Source organism: Urocampus carinirostris, chromosome 1 (genome assembly GCF_059441175.1).
Source record: "Urocampus carinirostris isolate Australia breed hairy pipefish chromosome 1, RoL_Ucar_1.0, whole genome shotgun sequence".
In the NCBI taxonomy this organism is placed as follows: Eukaryota; Metazoa; Chordata; class Actinopteri; order Syngnathiformes; family Syngnathidae; genus Urocampus; species Urocampus carinirostris.
In genome coordinates this window covers 36885475-36903655 of record NC_142349.1, presented here as the reverse complement: position 1 = coordinate 36903655, position 18181 = coordinate 36885475, and the positions used below count along the sequence as shown (strand labels likewise).

The 18181-nt window shown below is 39.2% G+C and overlaps 1 protein-coding gene across 2 annotated transcripts in view; it reads left to right on the top strand.

The window, feature by feature from the left end:
- The window catches only part of LOC148374541 (BMP/retinoic acid-inducible neural-specific protein 3-like), a 44282-nt gene that overhangs the window by 17626 nt on the left and 8475 nt on the right, over positions 1-18181 (top strand). For both annotated transcript variants that reach the window (XM_088337656.1, XM_088337650.1), the window contains 3 exons: positions 3209-3414; positions 13149-13254; positions 15081-15317. In XM_088337656.1, the coding sequence (XP_088193782.1) occupies positions 3209-3414; positions 13149-13254; positions 15081-15317 (549 nt within the window). The remainder of the gene's footprint in view (positions 1-3208; positions 3415-13148; positions 13255-15080; positions 15318-18181) is intronic.

Sequence of the window (18181 nt, the reverse complement as noted above, 5' to 3'; positions counted from 1 at the left end):
CAACAGAGCATGAAATTGTCACTCCCTCGCAGTTATTTTTTGTTGCTACCGAGAGAAAAAAAAAGCATCAATTCTGAAAAGGGCATGAAGTTATTCTGTGGTTTTCTTTGCTCGTAAAAAGGCTGCGACCTTGAGTGGATCTTCATAACTAATATTTTTCTGATTGAGCATTTTTGACAATCAACTTTATATGAACGGCACATACATTCAAAAGGCTAAAAAAAAAGCACTGCAGATCAACAATTTATGGACGTCCCGTAAAACCTTTTAACTCCCAAACTGATAAAAATGTTGAGTCCACAGTATTTTCCAATAACCTATAGTGTCCGATAATCAAGAATTATACTCTTTTTTTAACCAATCAAACATAATACATTGGTTAAAAAAAAAAAGTTAGAATACGGCTTCGGTTAATTGTTAAGATAAGCTGACCACTTTTAGGGGTGGACGGCGGATTAACATGTTTGTACCTTTTATCTTTATTTTTATAACAGAATTGCCTTTTTAATATTTATGAATTTTTACTCTGAATTTCTGTAGGGGGTCTTTTGAGACAGCATTCATAAACACAATACAATCAAATTTATTAATGTCTTCTCCTCAAAATAAGTAAAATAAAACAGTATCAAATGACACTTTCTCCATCTCAACCAGTCACGTCAAACATATGGCCCGCAAGCTGGATCCTGTTGTATGGGTTAGTCTAGACCGCGATAATTTTCTGAGTATATTAAAAGAAGAAATGAGTCTCAGGGTCATTTCTGTTAAAAATGTATATATTTTTAAATAAATGCATTCTAAAAACTATTTTCTGCTGGTAATGGGCAGTGTTAAGTCATGTCATGTGTATTGTGTAGAGCTTGTATAACGTGGTTCAGATGTAAAATTAAAAAATAAACCAGTTAACACATTCAATGCCAAACATGAAAATCTTTTAACCTCATCTTTTGTGGATAATTGTGTTGTGTTTACACATGATCCCTTGTCATCCGTGATTATAAGATATACGTTAGGTTACTGTTGTAGGCCGAATGATTAGGCATAGTACTGAAAAACAAAGCTTAAAATTTGGAGTTAACATTCTTTTACTGGTCCAGCCTGCTTCAGAACAAAAATTCTGGTTTCGGCCATATTGCTAAATTGAATTTGACATCAGTGACCTTGACAACTAAATGTGTTGTGTCTTAGTGTCAAAAGAAGTGCCTATAAAAATAAAACATCATTATTATTATTGATCCCCCGAATGCAAAAGACGTATTAAGGTGGCTACAAGCCCTGTAAAATCAATTCTTTTAAAGCTTGCACTGTAAACATCTCTAAATATGGACTGGTCATCTGAGACATTATTCAACTATGGCATAAAAAGTATTTTCCTTACCAATTTGGACTGTCGAGGTAACTGATGAATCCCAGGTGAAAGAAAGTTGTGCACAGAATGCTCCACGAAGTATAACTCACAATCTATGCTTGGCACTACTCAAAAGAACGGTGTTTTTTTGCCGGCTTTTAATCACTAAAATAAACTCTGAAGCTTAATTCTTAATTCATAATCGACTACCATCGTTTAAAAAATAATAATTCAGGATGAAAACTGACTTTTAGTGCTGCTCTCTCGATTTAAGCCAGTAGATTGCAAACTCATAAAGCTAACTACTTGAGACAGGCTGTTGTGTTGATATGGGCCTTGTGTGCGCTATCCAGGAGCTGAAGTACACATAAGAAGGAGCAATTAACGGAATGCACTATATGAATGCCAAAATCAGGAAAAATATTGAATATTTTGGGGCTGATATTGGATAAGGATTCGATATCAATATCAGATCCGGACACTCGTACAACAAATATTAACCATGTTAGCAAGTAATTTCAGTATACCTTGAATTTACGAAGGCAGTTTATTTTAAATACCACATTTTGCGGACTATTATGGCGCACCTCAAAAACCCAAATTTGTCCAATATCTAAAAGTGCACTTACCAACCTGGTGCACCGTATTTACCGCAGAATATTGTACGTAAAATTGGAAAGGCATACTGTATTTTATAGGTGTGTCTTACATGTGGTTTTATGATACAGTAACATATTTGTGCATTGATTTATTAATCGCTGGACATCGCTGACCAAAATCACAAATTATTGTATTAAATGGGATTGGAACCTCTTGGCAGTGAGAGAACCAATACTTTATCACTAGACCTTCATATAAAAAGGCATTGGAGCTTATCTCATTATCACCATATTTTTATGGTGCCAGAAAAGAATGTTAAAGAATGGAGAAAACTGAAAGTATTTCAACAAAATTCAATACAAGCTCTTTTATGTACGTATACTTTTTATAATGCAACATTGTTAACACACAGTTCAAGAAGTGGAGAGACGTATTAACCTATCAGGATGCAGAACAAAATCCGGTATACAAATCAGTGTTTATGGTCCCATGAGTAAAAATAGTGTGATAATGAGTTCAATCTAACAGCTTTACATATGTTATCTGTATCACTGGTGAATTAGTGATTGAGAACCAGCACACTCATCGCCCTGACTTGGGCTCTATTTTCCATTGCATACAATGTGATGCAATTTTGGTCATAGACACTTATTGATTTATAAATATCCTAATGCTTACACACAAAAAAAGACCCTTACTTTAGTCTCAATTTTAATGCACCTTATAGCACAATGTATGAAAAAATACTATTGTTTTGAGGGGTGCGCTTAGTAAAATATTTTATACATTTTAAATACTACAATTTATTAACTTTGCACTTATATACTCATGTCAAAGGCTTAACCTAGGACTGGGAAATTGACCAAATAAGATAACTTGTTAAACTCGTGAATTTGAAAATTTGCAAAATTGTAAAAACGAGGGTAGAAATTAAAGGGATCTTAACTACTCATAGCAAGTGCCAATTATAGAACAACAGTTATGTCTTAATTTTGGCATTTAAATGGTTGCCGACCCCTGTCCTAGACCATACATTCATTGTATTTTGGGATGAATCAGACTTGCGTACAATGAAATGTTATGTTTAAAAATAAATGTGGTCTTCTTTTTCTTTCACTTTCGCTCACTTATTCCAAGCCACCAGTTCACTGTACCTAATTAATTTGTTCCGTCTAATATGTAGCACTGCTAATGAAAGGTGATTAGTGTTGCTCCGTCAGAACTAATGAAGCTTGTGCTGTTCTGCATGGCTGTCACCAGGGGAGGAGTCCTTGACCATATTTGTGGACAAAAGGAAGCTGGGTCAGGAATCTACAGCGGTGGGAGCTGAGAGCAGTAAAAGCAACAACGCAACTGGGGCGATTACGCTGGAGGCGCTCCACCAGCTGGCAGCTTCCTACTTCACCGACAGAGAAAGTACCCTTCGCAGGCTTCACCACCTTCAGATCGCCTCGACTGCCATTCGGGTGTGTAGAGACATGTGAAAAGACCATAAGTGTGTTTTGAGCTAGAAGCAGCTCATCTGCACTGCCTCAAGGCAGCTGGGCTGCTGTAGAGCTTAACAGCTACACAGAGAACAATAACTGCTCGTAACCTTCTTTAAAATTATAAGCACAGCCATAATATATCTATGAACTTTATATCCAGTGTGTTATCCTTTGCTCACATACATGTGTATGTTCACTGCTAAATGATTCCTTAACCACAAGGGTTGTAGGGGTGTGTTTTGGGCAAGAACATCCAGGTGGTGTCCATCCCTCTCCAGGTCGCTTTTTTGGGGGGGTAGGGGTTTGCTACCCACATTAAACAGATTAAACTGATTTTGATGATTTCCAGTAACGGGAAGTCTCCTGATCTGACTCAGACACAGCAATTTCATCATCTGGTTGCCGTTGTTTTTCGGTGTACAGCGTCATTTTGCCCTTTAGAGATGAACCAGACCTCAGCAATGACGGGCAGCGACAATACTGATACTAGATCTTAAAACACTGGGGCAAAACTATTTTGTACCAACATTTTGAGTGTCACTTTGTATGATACACATAACATCAAGAACTGCAAAATGAAAAACTGGAAACATTTACAAAATTAGAAAGAGAATAGAATAGAATAGAATAGAATAGATAAGGGGATAATTATTTCTATTTTTGTTTAAATTTCAATTTCCTGGCGACCACTCGGTGGGGCTCAAGATCCACCACCAGAAACACTTAAATAAAAATCCTCTTTGTATCTAGCATTTATCATGAAGGAAGCAATCGTCAAAACATAGTGTAATTTGCTTTAAATTACCGATTTTGCAGTTCATCAATATTGATATTGATTGATTGATCCAAAGGAAAAATCTATAATGCAACATGGTTTGATCTAATAAAAAAGGCTCTGTGTGGGTAAGGGGGGTTGGAGTTGAATGGAGATGGCAATGTTGTAATTTCTTAGAAAAACACAGGATTCTATATTGTTGGCATCATTTGGGAATATAATTTACCTAACCAATGCATACTAAGCTTTACATCTACCCAAAAAAAACAGACACCATGTTGTTCATTTTGGATGAAGCAGGGCTAATGGATCATGTGTTGGCCAGCGGCAGGAAATATTCGGGGCCAACGTGCAATCTTGGTATTTTGACTTGTTTGCCTTGCATTCCGAGGGTTAACATTTTTCTGTCATGACACGAAAACACAGCCATTGATCTTTAATTACAATCAAAATGTCGGCCTGTCCTGACACAAGCACACGGCCATATATCTTCTAATTAGAATGGGAAATGTTGTTAGTTGTTCTGGTAGTCTAATCATTTGATTGTGAAAAAGGCCCGAACAAAGAATTGCTTTTTGGGGGTAGGGTTGGTTGTGATTCTCGAGTCAACAGATGGAAAGCAAGGGGATACGTTTCTGTCGCAGGAATGGAAGGGGGGGTTTCTGTAGCCAGCCAGATATCCTCTCTACAATAAGATATAATAGATATAAAAAAAAATAGATTCATATCAATGTTGAAAACATTGTATGCGACGAGAGTAAACATGGCACTCCAGGGTAAATGTGTAATAAGACTTTTAAGAGGAAAAAAAAGATTTTTCATTGACAGGGTAAATGGGCAAAACTACTTAGAAGGTAGTGTTTAGAGACTGGCTTAAGGTACACTGAGAGTGTAATGAAAGAATAGTGCATCGTAAACATTGTGCAATGAAATGTATTGCGATAACATTTAGCAACAACAGAAAGAAAAAAATTGCAACGTGTCTGTTTTGGACGCTTGTTTAGGTAGGTAATGGACCTGTGGGAAAAAAACTTGATCTGAGCCTATTAGCCCTTCGTTTAAGGGACCTGTAGCACCTACTAGAGGCCAACAGCTCAAAGAGGTGGTCGCCGAGGTGAGAGGAGTCTTTTCTAATGTCAACGGCTCTGGTGCAGTATTGCAAGCTGGGAGTATAAACATTGCAACTTCTAAAATACTTCGACCCATTCATCTAACCATCAAACGTAAAAATTCCATATACCATTGCTGTCATGTTAAAAAAAACTTTCCGTTCTCATGCTAATCCTAAAACACAATAAAAATAAATAACAAGATAGATAAAAATAAAACATGTATATGCCGATGCACTATGTGAGCTTGAATATTTGTAATGTACCATACTTTTCAAAAAGTGGTACAGGTTCAAAAAAGTATGGCCACATCTGCAGATAACTTTGGTAATTTGTAAGAGTATTTGTCGTATTTTATGTTTTACTTGTTTCTAGTTAAAAAAAAAGATTTCTAGACTGACAAATCGTCTCTAACGGGTAGATATTTTAGAACCAGAACAAATATAGGACCCAAACGCGTGACGTTCTCACACAAGCCTTTTATTTTCCGGGAAATGGGGAGTCATGCACGTTAGGAAGCCGGTCTGGCGTGGAAGGACAGGAAGCCAGAGACCGATTCCAATTGCCTGAGTCAATACCGGACAGGAAGGGAAAGACAGGATTGACAACAAATCAGAATATCAATAATTAACAGGAGAAACGAGATGGGGACGAAAACTGGAGGAAATAATAAACAGGACCAAAATAGACTGAAACAAAACTGCAACCCGAAATTCAACGGGACAACAATAAACGGGAAGAATACCGGACTGAAGATATTAACATGAAAATAGAGCCGAGTCAGAGCCCACATCTTGTAAGGCAGAAGAGAATGCTGAGCTTTATATAGACAGAAATCCAATTTCTCAACGTGTCGCAGCTGGCGCTCCCCGGGCGGGGCCAATTGGGCACCATGGCAGCCGTGACACACACGGGCGGGGCCAATTGGGCACCATAGCAACTGTGACACACACGGGCACGACCAATTGGGCGCCATGGCAACCATGACAAGATATTCAGGGTTATAATAACAACAACTGCAGAACCTTTTGTTATTAAGTGAAAATAATTCTGAAAATTCAATTTTACGATTTGTGTGTATTTCATAAGATTATGTTTTTAATTATACTACAATTTTTGAGGAGAAACTCCAGCAAAAACTTCAGTTTCATTAATTGATTCAATCAAAAAGTGTCTCTCCCATTAATGCTTGAAAATTTTGATTTTTAAATGAAGGACTTCAGTATGGGCGGCACAGCGGCTGAGTGGTTAGCACGTCCACAGCACAGTTCTGAGAACATGGAATAAAATCCAGCTACCAGCCTACCTGTGCGGTGTTTGCATGTTCTCCCCGTCCTTGCGTGGGTTTCTTCCGGGCACTCTGATTTCCTCCTACAATCCAAAAACATGCATATCAGGTTCATTGGCCATTCCAATTTGGCCCCAGGTGTGAATGAGCGAGTGAGTTGTCGGTCTCTGTGTGCCCTGCAACTGGCTGGCAACCAGTTCAGGGTGTACCCTGCCCTACTGAGGATAAGCGGTACAGATAATGGATGGATGGGTGAATGACTTCAATATAAAGATGATTCTACAGCTTATTAGGAGGCAGTGAAAAGTCTTTGGGACAGCAATATTGTTCAGGCTATGTTAACAAAAAAAACCTCCCTGATTTGCCTTACATCACAATTTGCACTTATAACCCTCAGAAGCACCATTAACTGTGTTGTCTAAGTGCTGGAGTTAAATTATTCTTATAAATGTTAAATCAACTTTTAATGAATTCCATTGGGCAAGCATAATGGACACTAGTCTGTTTACTAAGCACGCCTGACATGAGGTAGTTGGACAATTAAGCGGTGTGTACCTCTTAGGGCCCGGTCACACAGCCATTTGCGTCTGAATCCAGGCCAGAAATTTCTGCCTGAGAAGCAGACGCTGTTGGACGCTTTGAGATCGCCATACAGACGAGTTACAGCAGTGTTTTACACGCGGTCGGAAATTCACACGCAGTTGGCCGCACGAAAAAGTTTTGCGCTGCTCAAAACTTTAGACCACGTGTTAACCGCGGGCGGCACACGAGGTAATGACGTGTAAATGACGCGGAACGACGTGCTCTGGCCGCGGCCAGGGCGTGGTTACACATGGGTAGGACACAAAATTTCAGCGGGTAATCGTGGGTGGAGCACAGTCATAGCATGTTCTGCGCCTGTATCGCGGTGTTATTACGTGAAATTAGAGTGTTACGCGTGTGACGGTCAAACGCCTTTCTCCGCGTATATAAAGCGCGATTTGCCAAGCACACGTCAGTTGTGCTCGAGACGTCAAGGGGTGGACATGGATCCCCGTCACCGTAGTGACCTCGTCTTAATTCATTTTTATTTCTTGACATTTCTTTTCATTTCATAACAAGATGATAAAATCAAAATGAAAAACTATTACAATAATAACATATTGGCTTCTTCGGTGCCATAGCTTGAAATCTTGATCTTCACGGGACTGTGTCTTGAGCGGTTATGATTTCTACAGCCCGGTGTTATGCCGAGAAATGCATCCCTGCCGAGATTTGCATCCCCTCGCTACTACAACCCCTTTTACCTCGTTTTATCTCACTTTTAGGGAATGTAATGGCGAACATATAACCAAATCCACTTCGTCTTGCATTTGTTGGGAATGTAATACAACATAAACCATTCCGTCTTTGTTTTTGTTGTGAACGTAATCGAACGGTAATGCACACCGTATATAAATCACTTTTGAGAACTGTTAGGCACTCTACCGTAAAGCTTATTATGCAGAAATAAGCTTTATGGTAGAGTGCATAACAGTTTCAATACGAGCGATTTGAATAGAAAAAGGCAAAATAAACATGTTACCTGCTCAAAAGTGATTTGTATACGGCGTGCATTACCGTTCGATTACATTCACAACAAATACAAAGACGGAATGGTTTAAATTGTATTACATTCCCAACAAATGCAAGACAAACTGGTTTTGGTTATATGTTCACCATTAAATTCCCTAAAAGTGATATAAAAGTGAGATAAAACGAGGTAAAAGTGGTTGTAGTAGCGAGGGGATCCAAATCTCGGCAAGGATGCATTTCTCGGCATAACGCCGGCTCGGCAGCTTTTATACCCGTGGTCCACACAAGAAAATGATGCGGAAATGACGCGATGAGGAAGCGGAACAGTCGCCGGCCCTTTTTTGCGGGCATACCACCGATGAACAGCGGGTTGGCCAATTTTGCGCATTTTCCATCGCGGGCAACCACGGGCAAAAAAAACCCGCAAAATTTTACCCGCGATACAGACGCAAATGGCTGTGTGACCGGGCCCTTAGATGGATGTATATTCTAGTTAACAAGGTTTGAGAGATCAATCCCAAACATGTACAACAAATAATAATGAAATAAATAATAATGCAAATAATACTTAAATTCAAACTATAATACAAAAATAATATATATAAATACTATAATTCAAACAAATATATAACGGTGAGCCAACCCCAAAGGAACAATTAAGAGGAGCGGGCGAGGTTCAAGCTTTCACATTTAATAATCCGTTTTAACCTCTAAATTAGCTATTAGAGAGATAACATACATCAGCCTGAGAGTAACGCGTGGACGCTAAAGTAACAGCAACAGATGAAGACAAAGGCCACCCCACATGCATCCTATTGTAATCTGTCTGCTGGATCGATTAGCAATATCCTGCCATTAATTCCCATTCTGGCCGTTTTCCTTTAAATGAAGGGCCTGGGAGGAAGACGAGAGAGGAGAAGGAATGAACCTCACTTTTTATGTGAAATCTGAAAACAGCTTCAAGCTATATCATCACATTAAAATCATAGAGTAGGAAATGCCAGAAATGATGTGTCATGTATGCCTCCGCAGTTCTGCACTTTCAAATTTCTTGATCTAACAGCAGGGTCAATTATTGGTAGAATGGAGTCACTTTATAGAGTCAGTTAATCAGACGATAATAGTTATTTTTTTTCCTCTAATGGTTGTTTTATGAGGATAAGAGTTTTAATCGAAGAACTTTCAGTATTCTTTTACAACGTTCAAGGTTCACGGATCCCTTAACCGCATGGGTCGTCGGGGCACCAATGTGCACGGATCTCTGGACAGCCTTCTCCACTGATGAAGATTCTTGGCCTGTTTTTGAGTCGTGGCAAAGTTGGCACCAGTCCATTCCTTAATGTTGTCGGCACAGTTTTTTTTCCCGCCTTCCTCTCCTCCTGCTCCTTTGACTGCGCCCTGGAGAATTATTTTGGCTTATCCTGTCGATCTTGTGCTGTGACCATAGCCCTGAAGTTTGTAGAGTCCAATGTGCTCTCTGATTGTGTTGCGAACTGTTTTGTTTTTGACTAAGTAGCTGATGCCTAAAGGTTTCCTGTAGAATCACATCTCCATGGCCTGGATTTTCTTTTCCACTATTGCTGTAAGAGTCCATGTCTCGCAAGCGGAGAGAAAGATGAAGGTACCCAACGCTTGCATGAGTCTGATTTAACTGCTATGTTCTTGTATGTCTAGATGGGTTTAAGTCTGGCAAGTGCGACTGTGGTTTGAGCTATCCTGGCCATGATTTCTGGTTCTGAACCCTCTTCTGATATGCCAGCTCCAAGATATTTAAATTTGGTGAACGGTTCTAGCTATATGTGGTTGATAGTGATATTTGTGGCAATACCTTGGGGATTGTTGGTGATTACCTTCTTTTTTTTTCTGTGCTGATTTCCATCCCACATTGGGTTGATTTTTGTCCAGGCGATTGACCAGTTTTTTGAATTACAACATACTTGCAATCAAATGTGATATATGGTACGAAATCCTTTTTAATTGGCAATAAGATGGGTTATCTTGCAAAAGCAAAAATTTGTTGTCAAACTTTTCTCCCATCATCTCAAAAGGGTCTAATCAATTCAAAGTGCCATAAATTCACAAAACCATTGAAATAAAACAAAAAAAGCCAAAGCTAATCTTCCCATCCCGTCAACTCCGTTGCTATACCTTTCATGCTGGTACATTCACTTGGTTCGTGAGTCTTGGGTGGTATACAGGTATTTGAATAGTTGATTACGTTGCTTGATGAAGTTTGTTAGCTCATCTACAGTAGATAAGTTGAGGTTTGTTTCTTTTTGTAATTCCTCTTTCTTGCAAAGAATATTTATTGATATCACAGAGCAGTGTGAGAAGTGTCCCTCTTTGAAGTACGGAAGTTTAATGCAAATTGAACTGGGGGCTTATAAATTAAACTGTTTAGGGCAGCCATGTCAAACATACGGCCTGCGAGATCGTTGGATGATTTAATCCGCCCATCAAAAAAGAAGCTAACTCTGTTGGTCCTTTCATCTAGGTCTATCAAAAGTTATTCTTTTTTAATCTAATGCAAACCAAATGCTCTCTCCAGCTGCTAGAGAGCAGTAAACGTGTTTAAAAAAACAGTTCAATGCCACAAATAAAAATCTTTTTTCCCTACTGTTTGCGAATAAATGTGATCTGTTTTTAAAAGATCCCTTGTCATCAATGATTTTAATATGTAGGGTAGTTTACTAATATAGGCTGAATAATAAAGCATAATTCTTAAAAAAAAAAAAAAAGAAAAAATTGCTGTTGACATTATTTTTACTGATCCGGCCCGCCTGAGAAAATCCATCCATACATCTATTATCTGCACAGGTTATCCTCAGTAGGGTCCCAGGGGTGCTGGAGCCCATCCCAGCTATCTTTGGGCAGTGGGCAGGGGACAGCCTGAACTGGTTGCCAGACAGTCGCAGGCCACATAGAGACAGACAACTCACTCACTCATTCGCATCTAAGGACAATTTAAACAGGCCAATTTACCCGACATGCATGTTTTTGGAATGTGGGAGGAAACTGGGGAGCCCGGAAGAAAACCCACACAGGCACGGAGAACATACAAACTTCACACGGGGTTGGCTGCGGTAGCTGGACTTGAACCCTGAAACTCTGCACCGTGGGGCTGCGCGCGAACCACGCATTCGCCGTGCCGCCGCCTGAGACCAGAAAGTAAGAATTTGGCTCCAGATCCAATCTGAGTTGGACATCCCTGGTCACAACCTCAAATGTGACGGTGTTACCCTACGCTACCATTGTCTCTGCTCATTATGTGGTTACATTTTAGGTGTTGGCTAAATGTTGTTATTAAGAAACTAAAGGATTTAGCGGCAGCAATATTTACCCTGGTACATCGTCTGCCCTCTTCGATCTTTTACCGGGGATAAATGTTTCATTTAAATGTTCTGTTGTCTAACTTATAAATCAGTTTAATACTGCTGGATTCTACGGCATTAATCCCAACCAAAAATGCACGCCTTAGTTTACTGTAAAAACGGAATCACGTAAACAATACTGCAGGAAATTTGAACTAAAAGGGCGCTACCGAGCTTGAGGTTTTCCGTCAGACCTGGTGCAACAGCTCGCTGAAGTATAAAGCAGCCCTTGGGACTATTCCAGATCGTGCTACCCATTTAGGTCATTACTTTTTGGTCGTCTTTAGTAAGAAGATTCAACACATTTGGGAAAAGATTTGTAATGACCATGGAAATATGTCACATGCCAAAGATCTGGAAACTATGGAAGCGTGGGATGATGGCATTCCAGTGTTTTTTTTTGTGATTTGTCACTTGTTAATCTAAGACAACTGGTAATTATGGCCAAACAGACTACTCGACTTTTTGTCCCAATTCCGGGCTAAGATACAAAATGATGCATGGGTTTGCCCCCTAATATATTTCTGATATAATTTCCCCCTATGTTCCTGCTCAAACCCTGCTGGTCTACTAGTGATTCCAAGAGCCAAAAAGAGATCCATAGGTTCGAGAGCGTTCTCCTTTCGGCCCCTGGAGCTGTGGAACGCTCTTCCCTTTGAGATTTGTTCTGCAACCATAGTAAAACTGTTTAAATTTACGCTTAAACCACACTCATATTATATAACTTATGAATGACTACAATTTCATGATGAAAATATCTATGTATTGTTTGTTAATGCTACATCCATTGCAACGTGGTTAATCTGAAAGGGGGATTAACTTTTCATGGTCTCTTTATTTTTCACATGCTGAGTTTTTGAATTCGTCCTTACACTCATGTAGGTTTTAGATCAGGGGATGGTGTAATAATAGACTGTAGTCTGTGCAGCCCTTTGAGACTTCTTGTGATTAGGTCTATATAAATAGAAATGATTTGACTAGACTAGTGCAAGTTTCACCAACCTTTTTGAAGCTGAGAGCTACTTTTTGTTACTTATTGGTGTGAAGTGCTACCTGTTTGATACGTATTTCTAAAATAACCACGTGTTTTATTATTACTATACTGTTACTATGTTTTAACCAGGTTTTGATTCATAAAAGTAGAGTTTAAATAAGCTTCATAAACCACTAAAACACCAGGCCAGTTAGAAATCAAATTTTGTAGGAAATCGCAATGACCCATTACTGGCGAGCTATTTTCAGAACTTGTGTTCTTCGGGGGCTACCTAGCGCGTTGGAGGGCCCCGTTCACAGTGACAACTTTTGTTTTTCCACACTCAGCTCGGTAGCATATTGATTATATTTACCAAAAAGTGAATATACAAAATTGTGTATTCCCACATCAAGAATGAAAACACATTTTAAATGTTAGCCTTTCTCAGGGTAAGATAGTATAACTTTAGAAGTTGCGATGTTTTGCCATTGCTCTCTTTAAAAAAATGTATGTGGTCAAGATTTTTCACATCCCGTACTTTCTCTAGAATGAAAGTTAACTATAACGTGTTGATTCGTAATCCTAGGGTACTTCACCTTTTGAAAGTCAAAATTGTCTTTTTATCTGTTTTGGCTTTATTCAGGTTACAGAAACCAGAACTGGGCCACTTGGATGCAGCAACTATGACAATCTTGACACCGTTAGTTCTGTTCTTGTTCACAGTCCAGAGAACAAGGTCCAGCTACAAGGTGAGACTATTACTAAATGTCAATATGTCAGATCAAATGTAGATATGTACTGTAAAGTTATTTTTTATTACCCTTTAGCACAACATTATTCATAATTGACATAGCAATTATAATTCAATGGTACTTTAGCTTAACAGTATTTTAGACATCCTGTCATGGACCAGAAACAGAGACAGGACCCAGTAGCATTTGTTTACTCACTTTTATTGATAAAGAGGGAGAGCAGGGCTTGCTTCCACGATCCGATGGTTGACGGACACGGGTAGCAGATAGCTGGAAACGCGGTAGTGGCACTTCCGTGTCGAGTGAGGATAATCGTAGACTGCAGGGATACTGGTCATTAGCCGGGACGGGAGAGCAAGGGCGGTATCGAGTTCAGAAACAAGGTCGGCAACGGTATCATGTAGGAGAAAACAGGGCAGGAAAAATGTCTGAAGGTATTAGCTTGCCTAGCTGGGAGCATCGGTTCACAATGATCTGACAGCTTCCTCTTGAAAGCCGGGGGTTTTAAAAGGAGTCTCTGAACCAATCAGCTCTCAGGTGCCTAGAATCGGCAATCATGACACATCCATTGAATGGATAGCCTGCGTCTGGCTGGCAACCAGTTCAGGGTGTCCCCTACCCACTGCCCGAAGATAGCTGGGATAGGCTCCAGCATCCCTGTGACGCTGGTGAGGAGCACAGTAAATGTATGAATGGATGAAGGTTCTGCTAGCATAGCTCATCTACAATACTAAGGTTTGTGCAGCTTGAGTGATGAGACTTGTGAAGTGCTGGGAACATCCCTTTAGTTTTTGCAGTTTTTCTCAATGCTTTGCACGTGTGGTCATGGTCAAGGCAATAAGCCACATCATTGTTTAGCAGAAATTGGCACGGCTACAGTAAATAATTGTCTTGAATTGCTGGGGTTACCATACAACTCGGTTTTCAGTTTTAAGTAGAGTCCAACCCTATTCCATCCATATGTACTTTAAACACATTTACTTTTTTTGAACATCACAAATAGGTGTTTTTTCATCACACCAGATCTAGAATCTATTTTAAATCAGATGTACAGTAGGCTTACTAGTAAAATTCTAATTTCTTTTAGCTTTTCAGTGGTATATTTCTAATCTAAAGTTGAAGCATCTCTTATAAAGCGTTCAATAATAACTTGCTTTTAATCCGAGTCTTGCTTACCAAAACAAAAAAATGTGGAAATGATTCATACTCTAATATTTTTTAGAGGACACATAATGCGTTACAATTTGTTTTGTTTTTTGATCATTGTGTTTTTCTGTGTAATTTTTGAGCTGGGTTTTTGGGTGGGGGAGAATGTGTCATTATTTCTTAGTATGTGTTTAATAGCTTTTTAAGTTTCACTTTGATTCATTTGTGAGGTTGGGAATGGGCCAATTTGATTTTAATTAGTTCATATTGCCCGTTACATGAGCAATTAAAGGTACAAGTGCGATCCTGGAACGAATTAAGCTTGTATTTGGATGTACGACTGTACACTTGCCAAAATAATTGTGGAAAATTACTCTTTTTTTCTATTTTGTGGGACACAATGTCCAGTACCTTTCAGTATGACGTTTTTGGGCAGATGCATGGTGTAAAAGGGTTGTTGTGAAAATAAATGACCATGTTCCCGAAAGGAACGAACACACAGTGAAATAATAGTGGGCGTTGGTAGACTAAAACACATCAAGGCCAGCTAGTAACCATACAATTACTTTGTCACTGTTGCCACTCAAGTTGTCGCTGATAATTATAGAAGCGGCCTTCTCTCATCTTTCATGGGGTGGTAGAATAATTGCTTGGGGTCTGACTTTCACACTCCACAGGGCTGCAGGTCGTCCTCCCGCATTACTTGAGAAGCCGCTTCATCCAGGCGGCCCTCAACTATGTTGGTTGTAAATCGGAGGGTCATTTTTTGTGCCAAAATGCCGACTGCTGGTGTGAGTGCAGCCTGGAATTTCCACTCTGTAACTGTCCTCATGCCGATCTGGAAACCCAAGAAAACAACCTATTGCGTATCAAAGACACCTGGAAGTGGACCAACGAAGACTTTGAGGCCTCCGGTGAGTCGAGGAGTGGTGATGTATTGTTTCTTTTAGAACTCATTTTTTTAAATGTCCGCGTGATAAATGCTATCAATTAGCTCTGGTAATACTGAGGCTGTTTGAAATGGATATGAACTTTAGGCTCTCATTCTCTGAAAGCAGTAGATTTATACTGGCATTTCAGCGTTAACATAAGAAGAAAAGCCATGTCTTGTTCCTGTTCTAAGCTCCTGCTTAGCTGTCAAAGTGTTGTCAGTTTGAATCACAAGATGTGCCACTCAAGGCAGCAGATTTCTGAGGGGCTGTTCTCCATCAGGACTTGGACCTGGAGGGTGTAAAACAAAGCCATTTAATGTAAATTTTGTCTTACAAAAGTAAAACATTTAACAATATCTGAGAGCATTTCGACTCGCATTTTATTTTTTACCCAAAAACTAATTCATACCTGGATGCATTTGGTTCGTAACGGGAATTAACCCAGGTTTACAACGGTGAGGGTGTGTAATTCTTACCAGTGGACTAGCAGTTATATAGATGACACACAAAAGGCATTGGGTTTTATCTCAATATCACAACACATTTAATCACAGTACCAGAGACCGTTATTAATTTCTTTGTGCATTTTCACCAAATAAATGTATCACTCACAATGCATAGAATAAAATAAAAGAACAGAATTTATTAACATTGCGACATATTGTACGTTGTGATACTCATTATTTCTTAACAAAATAGTTGTTCCCCAGTTTCAGTATTGTTAATCAAAGCTGCCCGTCAATGCTGGGGTTCAGCTCATCTCTGAAGAGCGGGATGACGCTTTACACCAAATGACAACAACGACAAGATGATGAAGGTGATGTATGAGAGTCAGATCGGGAGTAACTGGTAACCATAGAAACCAGAACCTTCTGTTTCGTGTGGGGGAGCAAACCCCTACCCAAGCAAAACGTCCTGGAAAGATATGAGTGACACCCGGCTGTACAAGACACACCACAAAAAGCGATACCCCGTCAACTCTTGAAGCTAAGGGATCAGTCAACACGTGGAATGCAAGCCGCAGTTAACATTTACCTCTGGTAGCGTGACCCAAAATAGCGTGATAATGGATCAAATCCACAGCCTTTTTTAAGTCATCTATACCACTAGCGGTGCAGTGCTCTGATATACAAGCTAATCTTGGACTTGTTACGGAACAACAGAAAGTTTATGTTCCATGGATTTTATTTTCGGTGAAGAACCCACAGAGTGTTATTTAGTTTTTGTTTTTTTTCATAGTGTTATTAATTATTTTCATAATTTTGTTCTGTGAAGAATTGCAAGAGGGTTATTTTGTTATTTATTTCATTAATAGTGCTATTAATTATTTTCTGATTGACGTTCTGTGAAAAATCCAGAAGGGTTATTTGATTGTGGCTTACTGGAAAACAATACATTTTTACATTTACTCACTCTTGCAATAGTCTCACTTATTCTGTCCCTGGGCCCTGTTTTGAGAAGGCAAAAATGATTTGGCTCTCACAGGATAAAGTTTTGGGAACCCTTCTTTAATGCTTGCACTGCCTTTATACAACAAGGAAATATTTAATCAAGTCACAGCAATGCCTCTGCTTTTGGAACCCGACTGCTCTTCTCACCAGGGGTTCCTAATGCACCTACAACAGTGCCGAGCTCGCTAATTGATTGTGTGACCTCCACCAAGAAGCTTTGGTGTCCTCATTTTGTGCCTGTCTTGTAGTATCCCACAGCTTTGCATGGAGAAAATTGGCTCCCGCACACATATACCTTTCACTAATCAAACAAAGCTCAGCTTGCATCCCAGGACCTAATAATGTAATACTGCAACGTTTTGAAACAAAGCTATCATTACCATAAACACAACATACCCGTCCCTGATTGGATTAGCAGACTCAACTGGCATTTAGCAACCAATTTAGCCCGAGGTTTGCAGAAAATATGATCTAATCTTTGCTGGGCATGAATAAAAATGGCCTAACTAAAATGCAAGGTTATCCCATCCCTTGAGGATACGAAAAAAACACATTAACGCAATTGTTGGCATTGTCAGCAAATTGATGCTTTTCAAATTTGCCTCTGTGTTTAGAGGTTGAGGGTTCAAAACTGTGCTCTAACGTATCTGCGTTGTCATACTTGCCAGCTGCACAAATTACCAGGCTTATGAATCTCTCCGCCAAAGGTGATCATGTTTAATACGATGGTGAGAATTTTTTTCAGGATGTTTTAGTAAACGGCAGCTAAACAACTATTATATCAACTGTGGGATGGAGCAATTCAAAAGCATGATGCATAAGTTTACTATTTTACATCAGTACATATTTTGTAATTTATATGTGAACTTACATGGATATACAAATATGATATTTAAGCAAACTAAATAAGAAGTGGGATGCAATATATAATGATAAAGTGACATGCAGACAAAGGTCAGGTGGAAAAATGAAAAATGGTTTGAAAAATATTGTTTTATGTGGCCCGTTCTCTTCCATTATCTTGTCTAAGCACAGGTTCCTTGTGAAAATTTAGTACTCTTTGCCTGTTATCAGAACGTAAGGCACCAAGTAAAGTGTGCATTTATGGTCTCATGCAAAAGATTATTTACGGACCCTTCAGAATATTATGACTATAACTTAACTTTAAAGAAAAATATAACTAACAAAATATATGTGTTCCCAATACAGAGATCCCTCAGTTATCATAGATAATAGGGACCAGAACCACACGCGAAAATTGAAAATCCGCAAAGTAACTTCATACCTTCATAAAAGCCCCCAAGGGTCAAACTTACCTCGAGGTGACACCATTACTGACTGAGACTGTACTACTGTAAGACAACAACAACTAAAAAATACACAGAATGGCAGTTA